Consider the following 19,891-nt stretch of genomic DNA (forward strand, 5'->3'; position numbering starts at 1 on the left):
TGTGGAAGTTATTAAAACTCACTTTTCCATCTGGGTGCTGTTTTCCTTTGTGAGGGAAGCTTGTGTGCTAATTTCAATAACCTAGGTATTAAAAAAAGATCTTATTGGACGGGCAAAGAGGGATGGGACCCTTAAACGAGTATTTAGCGATTCTAGCATCATCCTCTTTTTATGGCATTTTTCAGTAGATATCCATGAAAAAAGATTTCCCAAAATTTCAGTTGATTCCGGCGATTTTGCATTTGAGTTATGCATGATTTTAATCATGCATAACTCACAAACGCAAAACAAAACACTGCTCCATAGGCCACTGTATTTCTGGTGCACCTGGACAAAATACAAATTTCATGATATTTTTGCTAAATGAATTCATCTGACAGAATTTGTTTTTTTGTGAAATAGTATGGGGATTAGGCTGTGGATCACGAATTTTTCAGAAAATGGTATATTGTAAGGATATTCTTAAAATAGGTCCAATGTTTAAAACCAATTTTGTACTACCAAATTCTGTGTGTACCATATGCCTTGGTTGTGCCCAGATGACCAAAAACCTTTCTTGCACGGATCCTGCGATTCTTGTAACAAGAGTAACACATCTTTCCAATTTGATATTTCTCTTTAAAAGTCCAGATATAAATCTCTGTTGAAATCTATGCCTGTTGAGTTACTGATGGGATTCTAATATTCATAATTGCTTAAGATCAACTTTCCTTATACCAACCATACCCCAACCCCTATGGTTCACCCAATTTCATAAAAACCAAATTTGCTGGCAGTTGCAGCTATGCTACACGAACATAGGCACAGCTGTAGCATTTTATTATTCAAAACGGCAATATTTTGATGGGCTTTGACAGTCAGCATGGTCCGATTCGGAGATCATATTCTTCTTAATTTCTAGGTGAAATTTGTGATCTCACGGAGGGTTTATTTATTAGCTTCAGACATAAATAGCGCTCCTAAAAAGGTTGTGTCGCTGTCGTGACATTGACATGTTTGGATTGTAATTTAAACATAGTGATAGAATGAACATAAAACTATGCTTGGAAGCCATCTTTGAGGCAAAATTTATTAATAGCAATATCCTACGGCAAACTTAAATTTTGAAAACTGGTAAAGAAATGTTGCAGACAAGAATGGACTCCTAATTTTGAAAATTTTAGAATTTTTTTTACTGTGATTCATTCTGCAGAATTAAAGAAAAATAATTACTTTGAGAATTATTAATAGAAATAATGCTAAGGCAACCTAAAATTGTGAAAACTGGCAAAGAAGTCTTTTACTGTAGACAAGAAAGTGGACTCCCTAATTTTGAAAACTTCAGATTTTTTCATTCTGAAATATTGAAGAAAAATATTGAAACCAAAATTAGATTACTGATCAATAAATCTCCTTTGTTTTTTAAGACTTTTGAGAAACATACTTATTTAGGGAAAATATCCCAACAACCATTACTCCACAGAAGTCAGCGGTACAGCAGGACACACTATGGACCACATTAGCATCATCCCAATGGCATAGTTCAATAACCTCAATTAAACAATCATAGTGCAAAATTTGACCTCAAGCTGCAGAGTATGAGTTTTTGTACTCAAACCTACATGTAGGCCGATATTATGTCCTTACATTTGTTATCAACATGTTTTCTATGTTAAGGGACCATTCACAAACACTTGTTAGGGGGGCCTGATGCAAAAAGGGGGGCCCTGAAAATTTTTGACCCTCATAAGGGGGGCCCTGAAAAAAATGACCACAAATTTTCCTGGGAAAATTGAGTTTATATGCTTTTCTATGGGGTTGACCCATAATTTTCATGTCAAAAAGGGGGGCCCTGAAATTTTGGAGGTCTCTAAAGGGGGACCCTAAAAATTTTTCGCGATGAATTTTTTTTGCATCAGGCCCCCCATAAGAAGTGTTTGTGAACGGTCCCTAACTGCGATAAGTAAGAATGAATGATGTTTAACCATTGTTTTGTATTTTCTTTGTTTCATTCACAGACATACTTCTTTACAGATATATTTGATGAGGAGTATAGAATAAGAACAAGTGAGTATTGAAACCTTTATAGTGTGTCTTATCTCAGGATCAGTTGATCCTGGCTGTGATGGTAATTTTAGGTGTAGGCTGATTAAGGTACTGCACCTGTTTCACTAGAATGAACAAGTTTAATTCTCATCTGCAGTCACTATAGTCTGTCTCATCTGAAGTTGTGAGTAACAGCATCTTGGATTTTGCAGTAGCAGATTCGAATCGCACACGCTAACCTAATCCTGCGAGGTGTATAGGCCTACATAATATGCGCAGTTGTGTGATTTGTCTGTACGGCAAAAATGAGCTTTCTGTTCAAATTACAAACATTTAATGCCACAAAAATATTGCGTTTTGCAGTAATAGATATCAGTCAGTTTTAAATGGGCAAACAATAATTATTTAAATAACTAATTGTGTAGATCCATCCTTAATATGTTAAAAGCATTTGTGAAATTAATAAAAGGCTCACTGTAAGAAAACATTTGTATAACCATCTTTTAGTAATCAAAATTATTGGGAATCCATTCCCAATCAGTGACACATTTATGATATTTGATGCATCTTTCAACAACTACTTGAACTAGAGAGATGAAAACAAAGTATTCATGGAATTGTAATTACAATGACATTGGAGAAAAATCATCAACAATTAAGGTCATTCTAAACACATTAATTTAGGCATTTATTATCTTACACCAAGAAAATAGTTTGCTGCAAACATGCTCATCCACTTCTTTAAACCTAAATCTTGAGCTATAATCTTGAGCTATTATTAAATGAACTGTGTCATCAGCATTGAGATCATTGCCAATCTTAAATAGTAAAGCTTCTTGCATATAGATCCTATTCAGGCCCGTAGCCAGGGGGTGCAGGGGGTAAATCATCAAAAAGGTCTGCTTTGTCTACAAAAATAGCAAAATTGTGCCAAAAATGTCAAAATTGTAGATTAATATACCCCAAATTATGAACTTTATGGGAAGTTTATCTAAAATATAGGCTCTAAAATCAATGGTATAAAGTTTTCTCTTCAAAAGTTCTGCATTTTTGGAAAATCCACACGCCCACAAAGAAATCCTGGCTATGGGCCTGATCCCTGAGCCTGAGGCCTGATCATTTTGATATTTAAAGTTATAAAGAAGAAGGATGGATATAATTTCAAGTATTTACTAAGTGAGTGCTTCATGCTTGTGAAGATGTAATCATCTTTGAAATTGAATGTTTATCAGGGAAGTATTGAATGCACCAACCAGGCAAGGATACATGTATCTGGTTTCTCGTTTGTGGGCATCCAATTTCTGTTTAATTGTGTCAAATTGCATCTTAATGACAGTATTCAATTACATGTTTATCATTTGTGGAACTTGGTGATTGGCCATGAAATTAAATTTGCTTGGAACTTTGAACTGGGATAAATGATTTTAAAGAGAGTTTTGATCAGTGTGGTGCAGTGGCCTAGGAAGAACTTATTCAACGGGGGGCAAAGGGGGTGACAAGGCAATTTTAAAGGGGGAAAAGTTTGATGGAAATGGTAAGCAAATGACTAAAGAGTACAAAAAGCATGCAAATCTTTAATATCAGGGAGGCCAGTATCCTACATTACCACGGGGGGAAGAAACATGATAACAGTACTAGGCCTACTTAAATTCTACTTGATTGACTTTCAAAATTTTATTAAAAACTAAGTCTAAGACTATAGTGAAATCTGTTGTATAAGATTTTAGTGGGGTTTTATACAGCTGTAATAAGCTTACCTATAATTGCTTATTTTAGTTGTTTCTTAATTCCTGGATATGAAACTGACCCACAGATGCTTATAATGCACATCTGCTAAAACTAAACAATTTGATTACATTGCTGCAAAAGTGATTTTAAAATGAAATTAAGCAGGTTGTGGTTTGTACTGGAATGAGTATTAGTTTCTGCGTTTTTGAGAGATTTGCTGGTAAATGTGAACTTAGGCAGCAGTGTTCGAATTAAGGAAAAATAAATGTTTGTCCCACGGACAACCAGATTACAATTTCTGGTTGTCCGTCTCAAGTTTTTGGTTGTCTGTAGGCCTACAACGGTGACAAAGGCTACAGATTTATGGTTGTCCGGTGGACAACCGAATCAGTATTCTTGGTTGTCCGGCGACTTTTTTAGTTGTCCCGGACGAACGGACAACCAAAATTTCGAACGCTGTTAGGCAGCCCTTTGTTCTGTGTTGGAATGAATAATTATTATTTCAACAAGCAGGGCTGGAAAATGTATTATATTTCAGGAAGGTGAGCCAAATTTAACTCCCAAGATACAAAACTTCCCACAAAAATAAAACAATATGTGACACGATCTGGTCCATGATGGCCAAAGGCGGCAAATATGAAACTGAGAAAGGTAAAAATATGGAGTAAAAAACAATAAATACATAAGAAAAAAGACATCAAAATATTTCGTAACTTTAGAACCAAATATGCTAGACCATTGGTGTTTTCAGTAAATGATAGTATATTTTATATATATTTATTATATTTTTTTTTTTTCAAAAATGCCTCCTTTGGCCCCCATGGACCAGATTGTGTCACATATATGGAGTAAAAAACAATAAATACATAAGAAAATAGACATCAAAAAATTTCGTAACTTTAGAACCAAATATGCTAGACCATTGGTGTTTTCAGTAAATGATAGCCTATTTTATATATATTTATTATATTTTTTTTTCAAAAATGCCTCCTTTGGCCCCCATGGACCAGATTGTGTCACATATATAATACGTTAAAAACTTCTTATTATATGTGTTTTAATTTGAACTGCATTATCTTCATTCTTAATTCAAACATAAATTAAATAGTTATTCCTAACATTCTTCTCCTACTTCATATTCACAATAATACCTCACTTCCTACATGTGAGCTTGTCCTTTTTAAGGACTCTCCTTGTTACATATTTCTTACAAGGGGAAGCAAAATTTCCCGCCAAATTCCAAAATTTCGCTGGAATGATGCGAATGAGCTCCAGGCCTATCAACAAGATCTGTGATACATCTCTGATCATGTATAGCTTATTTGATCAAATCGGTATATATATAAACCCCACTTAAATTACAGGTACAATTGTTTTATCAAATCGCTGTGATACTAGTAAAACAATGTAAGGAATATATTACCCCAAACCAAATAGACTTGATACAGCATAGGAAGATAAGACAGCCTAGCATACAGATAAAGTGAGATATATATCTATACATTTTAAATAAACCGAAAATCAGGCAAGATCTTTTTCGTCTAGAAGTAATACCCTGCAGAAATTGAAGCCTGTGACCCATAGTGAGGTCATTTGACAAAAATGAGCATTCTTATCCCGGGATTCTTATATTGGTTTCGCATGAGACAATTTCCAATAGCAAGTGGTCATCAACCCCCAGATGTGATACAGGCTTGTAATAATTACTTTTTAATGAAAACTGTCCGTGGAGAGAGGTTTCAATTTGAAGGAGGGATTATTAGTACAATTTAGATGCATCTAAATGACAGTTAATGCAGTGATGAAATCACCAGGAGAGATGATATAGAATTGAAAATTTGACAGTGATATTTGAAGTACTTGCTCTTATGGGTCATTATAATCATTATGAAAAAAATTAATAAAGTTTTATTAGCATGAAAGGGCCATCCAGAATTTTGTATTTCCTATTTTTAGTATATTCTTAGGAAAGATGATTTAGAATTGAAAATTTGACAGCAATATTCAAAGTACTTGCAGGGCCGTTCCGACCATTAGGCCAAAAAAAAAAAATATTGTTGTGTTGCCCTAAAGTGGGAAAATGGGAAATTTGGGTGGGAGGGTCGGATTTTTTTTTTTTTTTTTTTTTTTTTTTTTTTTTAAACCTTCAGTTTTTAAAAATTTCTTCTTCAATAATGCTTCTTAATGGGGACATTTGTTAATTTTGACTTCTGGATACTTGTTAGACATCAATTAAAGACTAGTCTCTCAATAAAATATTAATTTAAAGTGAAAAACTTTGATTTTTTTGAACAAATCTGTAAAAATCATCATTCAAAAAAAAAAAAAAAAAAAAAAAATTGCTCCCCTGATTTTCCAGGATTTAGGGTCGGGCGGTTGAGGGCAACACAACAATTTTTTTTTTTTTGGCCTTAGGCCAGGTAAGGCGGTCGCCTAGGGCAGCAAACGCAAAGGGGCGAAAAAAAAAGGCGAGAAAGGAAAAAAAAAACGTTCATGGAGAAAGAAAAGGAAGAAAATATGAGGGCGGATAAAAAGAAATAATGGGTAGTATACAAATAGGTCAAAACTGATGAGTTTTCAAGGGGGTAACCCCCCTTAATACCTTTTTGGTATGCTTTGGTGGGGCGGCAGGGAGAGGCTTTGCCTAGGGCGGCAAAATCCCTAGGAACGGCCCTGAGTACTTGCTCTTTATGAGTCATTATATATTGTATGAAAAAAATTTATTAATTATTACAAATGTATTAGCATGAAAGGGCCATTCAATTTTAAGTATACCTTTATACAATTTAGGTGGGGAAATTGTTTTTACTCATCATGATATCAGGGGCATTTTTTTTTCCATTTCACTTGTGAGCAAAGTTTTTTGCCTTCCATGCCTCTGGAAATCACAATGGTGCGCCCTTTTTGTTCGTTGATACTTGTGTATTGCAGGTGTTTAATCCTCAAGAAAATTTTATAAAATTGTAGTTAAAATCTTTTCATTCCATTTTCTTTTCTTTTATCTTGTACAGATTATCACCTTATAAATACAAATTGTTCTGGTCAACATTCCAGGTAAGTACTCATATACATACTGCCGAATAGCATTGAACTACAAACTGTCCCTTAGTATCATTCTGTCTACAGAGGGCGATGTTACATAAAAATTTTACAGTGAATTACTGCTTTTCCAGTGGTCGCTACTCATGCTTGATGAAAGGCCGGTCCTTTACCAACTGAGCTAGTGGGGTTGAGCCACAAATTTGAAGGTTTACTTGTTCATATATAACTATGTGCATCGATGATTTGCTCTAAACCCTTTACACTTTTGTGGATGGGGCTCTTCATATTTGCATGTTTCAAAAGCTCTCTATAGTATTAGTAAGCACATATGCTAACTATCAAGTTTTTACGGTAGATGGGTTTCTTCAAAATATATATGTAAAAAAATGTGAGTGTTTGAAGACTTGTTGATACTTAGGACATGTTTGCTACCAAAACTTCTACTAGAGTACTACTTTATACATAGATGAAAAAAATTGAACTAGAGCAATGTTGACAGAAGCAAAGAAGAAGAAACCAACAGAATAACAATACCTAGCTGGGGTGTAACCCCCCTACTAGGTAATTACATAAATTTTAAATTCTCTGTTAGCCAGATCTCAAAATTTGTTTTACAGCTTCGTTTTTGTTGATGATATCACATATGAAATATTTCAAAAGCGTTACCAGCCATGACAACATGTGTAAGTTAAAACGAAGAGAAGGCGACCACTGTGTCCAATTACTGTGACAACATATCTGGTGATAATCTACCTCTGATCTCTGACCCAGTTCCGAGAAGCTTTTTATGAAAATTTAATTACTCTCATGTTGGAAACAAAACAAGAAAGGGGATTAAAGTCTTGATGCATTTGACCACGCCATAATCTCTACAGTAGGCTGTAAACGCTTGATATCACGTTTCTGAACATGTTTCATATAAGAAATTGGCACTCTCCAGAGGTGTCACATTGTCATGGGAGTGGCAAAAGTGATTGGGTTATGGCCGATGTATACTCAACGTCACAGCTGTTTTTGAGCCAGACTTTTACGAACTCTGGGATGAAAATTCTTATCATACGATGGATTTCTGGTCATCACCAAGAGTTGCAGGGATATTGCAGTGCTACATGATTTTGATTAGCTGCTGTAAAATCAAGGTCGGGTTATCGGTGACCCCCAGCCATACGCATGAGCTATCATGATGTAGTGCCTAGAGGAACACCTTCCTTGGAGAGGAATATGGAGGGTATATTTCAATTTCATCAACGATACTGTGATATTAATGGAGTATACATAGGGCTTAATAAGCATGCAGGTCTCAAAATAATACAGGCAGCAAGAATTTAAAAGGATAAAGTTCTCCTGGAACTTATTAGCAAGATTAAGTGTGAACCAGGTTTTTTTTTTAAGGTTGAGGAAGGGGGGGGGGGTGAGCAAAATTGACTTTGACCTCCATTTATTTTGAGGCCTGCTCGGAAGATACAAAGCCACAATATTGTGATCATTCTCAGTATCATAAACATACCTTGATATAGAGGCCTTGCATGTGAGTATCATCCCATAAATATGGCGGACTACTAAAATACATTCCACAAAAGCATGATTGCAATCTACCGTGACAGTTCGTCTAACACACATAATCCTGCACTACGATCAAATAGGTTGATGACAACATTTGATTGAATGGACTGCATTCCGCCATAACTACGGAAGGACACCGGCTCAAATCCTTTGTTTGGAGCCAATCGATAATTTCATGCAGGGCCTCTGTACCATGTTATTCTGATTGATTTTTTTTTCAATCAATGATAGATGGGGAGGGAGGGAGGTGCACTAAATACCCACAGATATTGGATTATCTTAATGTGGTACACTACTGTCTAGTACAGGGTGTATCAAAATGATTGGTATCCATCAATATCCAGTGAGTACAGCCAAGACTGCCATATCAAAATGCAGTAAAAAATCTACCTTATTTGTAGATATATCATATTATGTAAAAGGTAATAAAACAATAAATTGTACTCATTTCAAGAGGATCTGATGTTGAATTTGGAAGAAGCAGGCGACAACAAAACTGATGAGTATCAATCATTTTGATATACCATATACAATACATGTGTGTAATATTAAAAGTCTGATAGTGGTCACATTGCATTATGCTTCATTCATGTTAAGCCATCAAATCATTTCTATAAACGAAAGAAAAGGGATATGGGCAATCAAAATTAATAAAACATAGTATTGAAAAGATTAATAATAACATTTTATAGTCATAATAGGGATGTCACTTCGGGGTTAAATTTGATTGCTTCTTCCATTCAATATTGGTTAACCTTTATAACACAGAAATATCTGGCAAGTGACAGATCCATAATTTATTAAAATTATACTTTTTGTTCTTGTGACTAGATTGAAATGTGGTACAAACATGCCTAGTTGTGGTTCAGTTAGTATTCAGTTTCATCTTGTATGTCAGTTCTGATATCAAATATGATATCTAGTTCTGTCAGGCATCATACCTGCATGGACTCATGCAATAATACCATCCCTTCCCATGATGCATTTGTGAAATTCTTCTTCTTCTCACTATGAAAAACCACTGCAAGCACATGCATGCCTAAGCTTTAGCTGGCCGGGCCAGTGAAACCCAAGTGACTACCGGTCTGTGATCTTCTGCTTGGCATGCAAGGGGTCCAAGGTTCAAATCATGGGGGTTACCAAGTGACTTCTTTGTTCATCTTTTCTTCTTTTTCATTTCTTCTTTTCCTTCTGATAGCAAAAGCATGGGTTCAGTTAGGGTTAATAAGCCCAATCGCCATTCTAACTTCCGGTTTTTGAGAGCAGTTTTAGGACACTTTGACCTCTGACATATCGGGAAAATTTACGTAATTATTATTAATTTTCTTATTATTGTCACAATTTTGATCATTAAAAATACCAAATAATTAATTTATAAAACACTAATATTTTTTATATTTGTTTTAAATATTGTAAAACATTTTTAGATTATATTTTGTACGCATAAAAACCCAATATTTCTGAATTTTCTGAAAGGTCAAAGGACAAAGTGTCCTAAAACTGCAAAAACTGTCCTACAATGCATTGCAAACTTCCAATGCCGATCATAGGCGTGAATCGGTGGGGACAGGGGACACGTCCCCTCAGCTTTTTTAAAGTGGGGGACACAATATCAAATGTCCCCCACTTTTGGTCCCCACCCCTAAAAAAAAAAAAAGGAAAAGAGAGAAGAGAAAGGAAGAAAAGAGAAGAGAAAAGGAGAAAAAAGAAGAGAAAGGTTAAATTGCATGTAATTGAGTATGCCCATCACTGCCCATGCCTACAAAAAACGCACAGTCGGTTATATATAGGTCTGTGGTTATTTTAGGCGTTGCGTGAAGGTGGGTCCACGGCCCATAAGCGTGTGAAAATTCCTGCGGGCCCGCCTATATGCAGGGCCTGTCACATTTTATCACCAATCAATCCATGCATGCTTTAGTAATTTTAAATCTCAAATCTCAAGTAAAATTTTGACAAAATGACTTCAATTGGACCTTCATTTTGTAAAATTTTCCAACGCCTCAAGGGGAACATCCTCAGACACCCCCTACCCCTTGTGTGTATAGGCCTATAAACAAGTGGTCGCTTTCACTTCTACACCTGCAGGCGCGGATTCAGGGGGGGGGGCAGGTCTTGTAGGCCTATTATATCAGTGGCGACCGCACCTCCCCAAATTTGCAAAAGTGTACAAGAAGTCTTTTTTACACTTTTTTGGTCAAAAAAGGTCCAAATTTGGGGAAGAAAGTCCACTTTTTACAAAATTGCCCCCCCCGGAAAAAGTCCACTTTTTCAAAATCAGGACCCCCCCCCCCCAAAAAATAAAAATCCTGAAAAACATGATGCACCAAATGGCTTCAACTTCTCAGGGTGGAACATCCCCCCTCAGACACCCCTGCATAGTGGGTAAACAAGTAGCCATTTTCGGTTCTACTTTCCACATTTGCCAATTTATGTAATAATAGGGAAAACTTTTCCACAAAAGGCTTCATGGACCGTCATTTCACAAATTTTTGGCTTTTTTAAACTAAAATTTTACACACTAATAGTGCCAAAATGGGCCACCAAATCGCTTCAATTAGGTATTCATTTTGCAAAAGTTTCTTATTGCTTCTCAGGGGGCACATCCCCTCAGACACCCCCCGCGCCGCATAAGCTTAACGCGATGGGCTAGCCGCTTGGCGCCCAATTTTTTACTGTATTTATTGATTTCCCCACTGTCAGTGTGTCCCCCACTTTCAAAAATGGATTTACGCCCCTGATGCCGATTGGGCTTATTAACTGCACTCACCAACTTATCCTGGAACCTACATTTGTAGGGTGGTCCCCCCTTTTCTTTTCGAATAGTTCTGAGACTTATGTGCACAGGGATGACGACTACACGGGACTGACAGCTTTATGTGATTTCCGAACCACAAGACGTCACACATACACTACCTATATCTTCACATGCTGAGTAGTGTATGGGGCATGAAAAGATATTCTACAATTACATTTGGTAAAGTAACTGAATATAATTGTAGGATTCCTGACCTTATAGGAACTTTTTGGGAGAGGAAAACTATGGTTTTTTTTATAGGATTGTAATATCAACAGAGTCAATTATGTAACCATTATCGCAATTCTCAATTAAAGAAATTGTCTTAATTTGTCAGCATGTTATATGCCCTGGTATAGAATACTGCATTATGGGAAGGCATGATTGACTTCTATGAGACACATGCTCACATGCAAAGCATTATGGTAATGGAACCTGGCAAGGATGCATTGCATTGAGTGAACACCATGATGATGAAATCAATCACAAAAGATCTAATATCGCCGAAAAACCCCGCCCGAAATCTAGCACAGCTTATGTTCCCTGCGGAGTGAGGTAGTGACAAAGCTGCAGGCTGATGCTGCTGCTTTCATGGCTTGCAAACGTTGCATGTGGCTGAAAGTTCTGTGAATTTTGAGATTTTTTATTGCAATATTGCAATAATGGGACCTCTACATCATACTTGCATGATAGTATTGCACTGTTTATAATATAAGAGTTTATGCTTTAATGGGTTTTATAATTATGATGATGGGTTTTATATGAAATTCTAAAGTGCTTATCAACCTCCGTAATCAACAAAGACAATTTTGATTTCCCTGAAGTATTCAAAATACATCATTACACATCTAGGCTGAGCCATTTTGCGCTTGAATTTTAGTGGCACAAAATATGCTTTGAATATTGTTTTTGATATTCAAGCCTCAGATCTGTCAGGCTGGATTACAATCGGATGACCACTTGACCACAGACTTGACCATGCTGCCCACTCCAGGGGCGGATCCAGGAATTTTCAATAGGGGCACCAAGTCACTGCCACCGCGGCTCTGCATCCACACAAAGTCAGGCACCGCTCTGCAAAAATACACAAAGTCAGACGCCACTGCAAAAATTAGGGCCCCCTATAAAATCCGCCTCTGCACTCAGGATTGGAAGATTTTTTGATTTTTTGGCCAAAATAAATAGAAATTGTTTGGTCATAAGATCTTTTTGTTTACATCATGATACTGACCTCTGTGGTACCTCTCTAGGCCAAAATAAAATCTTACCTTTATTTTTTAGTCCGATAAATAACAAAGACAATATGCATTTGAAATTTTAGCGGCACCACATTTGCAAGAAATCAAAATCTGCTTTGAATATTGTTTTTGATACCCAATACAGAGATCTGTCAAGCTGGATTACAATGGGATGATCACTTGACCATGCTGCCCAGTGCCCACTCAGGATTGGAAGATATTTTGGCCCAAATAAATAGAAATTGTTTGGTCATAAGATCTGGTTGTTTACATCTTGGTTTTGACCTCTGTGATACCCCTCTAGGCCAAAATCAAATCTTACCCCCACTTGACTTGGTATGATATCGGTGGGTCTTTGGTCTTTGTGCTAGATAACAAAATTGTCATCCAAATCAAATGTGTTATGCCTGCCATGCCCTAGCCCTTCTGGATAGGACCTTTCCCCCTTGTTCAATGATTATTATTATGTAGAATTGTATATAATACTACTAAAGGTTGCCAGAGGAAGGCTAGATAGGGCCTTTTTCCCATCTGCACTCCTGAAATTGGTAGATTGTAGATTATGGTTACTAGTAGCCTGCTAGTAAAAGGCATTTTTCATAGGCAAAATGTGATAAAAAATGCAAAAAGCAAAAGAAATCAAATTTAAAATAAATCAGTTTTTACATCTTAATATTGTTATATGATATCACATGTCGGATATATTGATGTTCAGATATAGCTAAACAAAGACAACAATTTCTTCTTCTTGCATATTGTTTTGGAAACACCATATACCAATTGCTTGGAAAAATGGTGAGCGCGAGTGGTATGTTGTATTTAACTGCCTGTAATCCTACCACAGCCCCCCCCTCCTTCCACACATACCACCACCACCAAAATACTCTATTAAGGTAACAAAAATACTGTAATTATTGATAAAATATATTATAAAGAACAATAATTTATTTTTCTATGTTTTTTGTAGAAGCAGTAATATTTAGTAATATTTTTAATACCGGTGCTCCTTGAAAAAAGGAATTTCCATCATATTATTAAAAAGCCCGATATCGCTCGAATTGGCCGTTTTTTTTCTTTAGGATTTTTACACTGCTAATTGTACTCATTTTGTCCATTGATTAATGTGGTTTCCAAGTACACCCAGCAAGTGGACCACAGAATTCATTTTCTGGACATATATAAATACCATGCATTTTGGTCTATTCCAACTGTTTTATATTTTTGGAAGTAAATGTTCAATTTCAATTGGTTTTTCTGCAAAATGTAGCTTTGCAAATGCTTTATACAATCATGTAAAAATTCAATATTGAATATGCCAGACTTAAGACTGATTTTGCTTGATCACACCACAAAATGTCAAAAACGCATTTTGAGCCAAAATATGTGATTTGCGCCTCAGATAATGTAATTGCATATTTGTAGCAGCCCCTCTGAATCATTTGAACTATTTATGATGTTCACCCAATGATCAAAGAACTTTCAAACAAACAAAAAATGTTATTCCCTTGCTGTGGCTGTGGCAGCTCAATGTGGGAGTGCTTCTTTCCGCCCCAGTCTGAAATCTCACACTCCAATAAGTTGACCCTATCTCTTGACTTCTCATACAGACAAACACACTCCAAGTGAAGATGAATTATCTCCGCATGACAATCATGATGAGTCAGTCTCACGATGCACACATGGGAAATATGAAATATCATTTCATCCATGACTGATGACATACTTCGTCCCAAACATGTCATGTTATTACACTATGAATGTATAGATAAAAGTCAAAAGTGAAAGTTATGGGATGGGGTATTAGTTTCTGATGTCTTGTCATTGTCAAGTAGAAAAATAATATTAAAGCTTGCATTACATATAGACCCCTCCCAGGCCTGTAGTGATTTTTGTGAGTGTGCAGATTTTCCAAATGCAGACCATTTCAAGAGAAATCTTCACTCTGGCCAGTAGTATTACTATAGACTATTCTAGCCAAAATAAGACCTTTACCCCTGAACAATTTTTGATCCTAGACAACTTTCTCAGAAAGTTCATGATTTGGTTGAAAATTTTGACATTTTTCAGCCCAATTTTGCTATTTTTACAGACCTTTTGCACATTTATGGGGTGTGTTGCACCCCGTACTCTTCCCCACATCAGCCAAACATAAATAGGGTCATTGGGTAGGTGTGCCTGTGTCCCCTCCCTCTAATTGGATGACTCATGCAATACCTCTACCTGCATCCTACCCCCCCAGGTGGTGGCTGACATGATCGAGCCGGCAACTTGTGAAAGCGCCCGGCCGTATGGCATTTTCAATATACTTGGTTAGTTTTGTGGGGTTCATTATCGAACCCCAACGGTTTTAGCTTGTATTTATATTATTTATTAACATAGGCCTATTTGTTTGTGATATTTCAAGCGTTTTAAAATGTCAAAATAATCCCATTCAATAACACGGTTGACGATGAAAATTTACTGAATTTAGAGAATGCAATGCGGCCACCACCTGCTACCCCCTTCACAGATGTCCTCACCAATTTCCTTGACCATCCCAAAACTCAAGAACCAAAATTGTATTATTTCCAATGATGTAGCTGCAGAGCTCAACAACCTCCATACCTTGGGATGTGCCACAAATAGGGTCTAATTTTTATGCATCTTGTGTAACAATTATGGCCCCCTTCTCTAGGTCAATTTTGAAATAAATGTTGGTAATTTTTTCTAATTTTTTCGAAAATAAATAACAGAATTTTGCCCAAATTTCAAAAACTAAATTTCTCAGTGGCACATCCTACCCCACACTATGGACCACAATGGCCTCATCCCAGTGGCATAGTTCAAAAACCTCAGTTAAACAACCATAGTGCAAAATTTGACCTCAAGTTACAGAGTATGAGTTTTTGTGCCCAAATTTTCAAATGTCGTTCAATGAATGTACAAATGTATTGGGGTTAAAGAACTGTGCCCTGATGGGTGAGCATGTTGTGGATCCTAGTGCCAAGTTCCCTACAGACTTGCCGGCCTCCATGCAACAATCACGGCTCAAAATTTCATCTCAAGGTGTAGAGTACAAGTTTTTGTACCCAACATATTTACAGATCATTCTATCAATGTACAAGCATATTGAGGTTAAAGAGGAAGCCCCGCAAGAGCAGTTCTTCTGGGGTGAACCAAACCTGCTAATTGATGAAATAGCATTAAAAAATCAATTAGCATCTGTCAAATTCAGAGATAACCTTGTTAATTTTATAACCAGGCGGGTTTGGTTCACCCCAGAAGAACTGCTCTGGCGGGGCTTCCTCTTTAAAGAACTGTGTCCTGATAGATGCTAAGTACCAGAAGTTGGTAAGTGCAATAGCTGCCATGTGTAACTGCCATGTGTTACCTGAGTACAATATATTGTGTGTAGATTGCCAAATGTGCACAGAGCAACTATTTGCACTTACCCACTTCTGGCACTTAGCAGTCGATATTTGAGATCCTAATGAAATTAGTAACACTTCTGTAGAATTACAGGTGTAAGTGCACCATTTATATCGCAGAATCGTGACAAAGTTTTGGTTGACATTTATTATTTTATTTGGAATCGTAAAAGTCAAACGAAAAGGGTGTAGTCAACTTTGTGGAAAAGAGTTACAGATTTTCTCAATTGCTTTGAGAGGGAATGAAAAATGCAGAGAAGATACCTTACACTTCCCATAATGCATTTCTTCCCTGTACTGATTTGCTATTCAGTGCAACCATAGATTAAAATCGTGAGTCGATACTAGTGATAACAAGAAATGTCTTTCAAAAAGACAACACCATGGATGAAGATTATGTTTCGTAATTTTGCAGTGCAAGTACTTGGAATGCTGAAAAATACCTCAGTTAAACAGAGCTCATCACAGTCTTGCAGTCAAGCCTTGAAATAAGTGGGCGCGGGGAGCAAATTTGCTCTCGTAAAGCCACCAATTGCTCCTGGTCCTTGTTAAATTAACATGAACCAGGAGCAATTTTCTGAAACAAATTGCTCCTGGTTCTAATTTTGCACTTGATGCAGTAGTGCTGTATGCTGTATTGTATATGCAGAAAAGGATTTACTATTTCAAAATTGCTCCTGTTTCTTTAGAAATTGCTCCTGGTTCTTGTAAAATCCCAGTGAACCAGGAGCAACATTCAAAACAAATTGCTCCTGGTTCCAGTTTGCTTATTTCAAGGCTTGCTTACAGTTGAAGTATTTCTTGTCACTCACAACCCATTTGCACTGAATAGCAAATCAGTACAGGAAAGAAATGATTTGTGGGAAGTCTACGATATCTTCTCAGTGAAAAAGTAATATATTTAGGTTCAGAGGAAGCTGGTTCAATTCTAAAAGTGCCAAAGTTTTTCCTTTTCATAATTACCATAAACTTGATGATAGACTATCGCAAGTGGTGCACGTAAGAAAAAGGAACTTAAATATTGTCTGCACTGTAAGATGATACTGACCACCTAAGCTTTTCTTGCCAATTTATTAAAGATGATCTCCGCAAATGTGTGTAAACATGTATTTTTTGGAAAGATTTAAAAAGTGAAGGATAATTCAATAAAATTGTCATTAATTGTTTTACATACTAAAAAATAGCTACAAAATTTCCAAATGTTTTGGGGATAAATTGCGGACAAGGATGGCAAGCAAAATGCCCTCTGTGTGAACGTTATTGTCCAAACAACACGGATAACTAAAGCTGAATTTATACTCGATCAATCGCTTTTGCAGAAAAGTGATTCTCACGCACGCTCAAAAGCATCAAGCTGATCAATCGATACAAATCGCTGAGGCAAAAACGATGTTGCTTTTGCAAGTTGAAGAAATCTCAACTTCCTAGCGATATCGCTTGACACGTAAATGCATCAACCAATCATTTCCTATCAACTGAATCTATAATAATTTTGCTAATTAATTTACCTTTCTCGATTATTAACTTTCGGTACTGAATTAATTCAAAGCAATAATTATTGATGTATTTTGTGGCATTTCAAATATTTCAATTGTCGTCTGCAATCGCTATCGAAGTGATAAGTATAAATGCAAAAGTGACAGGCGATAAATAGCAAAATTCTGCGATTGCCAATCGCTTTCCAAAAGCGTTACATCGCAATCGCTCGGCGATCAAGTATAAATTCAGCTTAAGACTGTATCACCTTAAAATCTTTCAGTTGAATCATAATGCAAAGAACAACTGTATGTAATTCATTTTTGTTTCTTTCAAATTATTTGTGTCATGCAGGAAAAAAGTAATTTTGCTTGATGAAAACCAAATCGCTATTCTGTAGAAATAGTACTGTGCACACACGATAGTTATATTCCTTCATCATTCCAGGCCCTTAAGGGATCTAAAATGGCGTTTATTGCGTTTCGACAGTATTTTTTTTTGGGACATGAGAGCACCTCAGACCTATCGATTGCATTCTGAATCTGAAGCATGTCTTTCTGATATCAAATAATTTTCATTTTTGAAAATCACAATATAATACAAATTTTATGACAAATTATAAAATTTGATATTTTGCAAATTTTTGATATAATACAGTCCTCGATAAATCTAATGACATATTCTTAAAGTGTATGTAGCAGGGAGGAAAAGCCGACGGTCAATTGAAAATTTTGACCTTTCATATTGAAGATATGGATTTTTTTCCCAAAAGACCTAATTTTTTTTTGGTGTTTTGGGGAAAAAATCCATATCTTCAATACTAAAGGTCAAAATTTTCAATTGATCGTCGGCTTTTCATCCCACCTACATACACTTTAAGTATAAATCATCAGATTTATAAAGTTTACTTCAAGTACTGTTAAATATCAAAAATATCAATTTTAATGATTTGCCATAAAATGTGTATTAAATTGCTAATTTCAAAAAATCAAAATTATTTGATATCAGAATGACATTCTTCGTATTCAGAATGCAATTCGATATGTCTGATGTGCTCTAATGTCCCACAATAAATACTGTCCAAACGCTCATACCCCAGCCCTTAAGTCTGTTTTATAATATAATGAATAAAAAAAATGGGAATATGCTCTAACTTAGGCCTGCATTTGGGTTAGGAAATGGAATTCAGAGTACTACATGTATGTAGGCCTCGAGTGTAATTTGATTGATTTTCTGTCTTTCGAATGATACATGCCCTGGATACATATTTGGAAGATGTTTAAATGCTATACTTGTTTGTTAATTAAATTATAAGCTTACAAAATAATAAGCTTATAAAATTATAAGCTTACAAAATTATAATCTACATTGACAGGCATGACACTTTCACTTCATGCACATGGAGAAGTACGATAATAGCGAGATTTAAACATGTAGTGTCAGACCTATTTAAGAAATTGTCACTCGTCACCACTTAATTGCTACTGTAGCGACTCGTAACCGTAGGCAACAATTGCTGTTAATTATTTGCGCCTCAACTAATTCCGCGCTACCATCTACAACATGCTCATCTCTCAGTACACAGTTTGATAATCTGAATATGCTTGTATGCTCATAGAGAGAACTTTGACTATTTTGGGTCAAACAATGCAATATGAGGTCAAATCTGTGTGCTATCATTTTGAGTACAGGTTATAGGACTTTGTCATTGGATATGATGTCATTTTTGGCTCATTGTAGTATAGTTACAAAATTTACATACCTCCCAGTACTTTCATTACTCATTTGACTACGTTTCACATGCTTATTGCAAATTTTGGGTATAAATATATTAAAATGGTGAATTTATTTTTTTGGTGTTAAATTTATGATTAAAAAAAAATAAAAACTATATAACTTGGCAACTTGGCATGCAAATAAGGGTTAATCTACAAAGATGGGAAAATTAGCCTCATATTAATTGTCTGGGAGCTTTGTGTATGCTACAGAAGAAATATTGGATTATTAAATATGAATAATGTGTAGTTTTTCTTTATTTGTTTCATCACTATATCTTCAACCAATTTCTGAGATTTTGTTATAAAGTGACAATTATCAATGGTAAAGGAGTTAATTTTACTCTAAAGCTTGAAAGGCTTCTTGGTGACTGGAAGGGAAAGAAGGAAGGAATAAAGAGTGAAAACAAACAAGGAAGTTGTTTGCTCTGAGTAGGATTTGAACCCGAGACCCCTCACATGCTAAGCAGCAAGCACTAGGTGGGCGACACTTATTCACAGGTCTTTCACTGGCTGGACCAATGAAATGGTGCCTAGATATAGGGCCTAACACTTTTAAAGGGAATTGCATCATCACATCCCGTGGGATGCAAGCACATATTTTGTAGCACTCAGGCCTGTTAGGGTTGATAGCTAAAATCAAATGAAGACAAGTCGGGCACAGGGCGTAACTAAGGAGTGGTGATCGAGGGACAGACTGCCTTCTCAAATCTTTTTGATGAAAAGAATGAACATTTTATGTGAAATCAGTCAATTTTGAGATCCTATCCTTCCTGGAATCATAGACCCTGGAAGGGGGTCTATGCTGGAATTGTCATAAAGGCTGGACAGGTTCAAAAGCAC

At 36.1% G+C, this 19,891-nt stretch overlaps 2 protein-coding genes across 3 annotated transcripts in view; both read left to right on the forward strand.

Annotated features, from left to right (window-relative positions):
* Positions 1-19,891, forward strand: part of LOC140165105 (T-complex protein 1 subunit zeta-like) — a 328,487-nt gene that overhangs the window by 235,220 nt on the left and 73,376 nt on the right. The window lies entirely within an intron of this gene.
* Positions 1-19,891, forward strand: part of LOC140165102 (beta-1,3-N-acetylglucosaminyltransferase radical fringe-like) — a 127,915-nt gene that overhangs the window by 77,278 nt on the left and 30,746 nt on the right. Inside the window, exons 2-3 of the mRNA XM_072188529.1 lie at positions 1,998-2,046; positions 6,765-6,807. Coding sequence (XP_072044630.1) covers positions 1,998-2,046; positions 6,765-6,807 — 92 coding nt within the window. The remainder of the gene's footprint in view (positions 1-1,997; positions 2,047-6,764; positions 6,808-19,891) is intronic.

Source organism: Amphiura filiformis, chromosome 11 (genome assembly GCF_039555335.1).
Source record: "Amphiura filiformis chromosome 11, Afil_fr2py, whole genome shotgun sequence".
NCBI lineage: Eukaryota > Metazoa > Echinodermata > Ophiuroidea > Amphilepidida > Amphiuridae > Amphiura > Amphiura filiformis.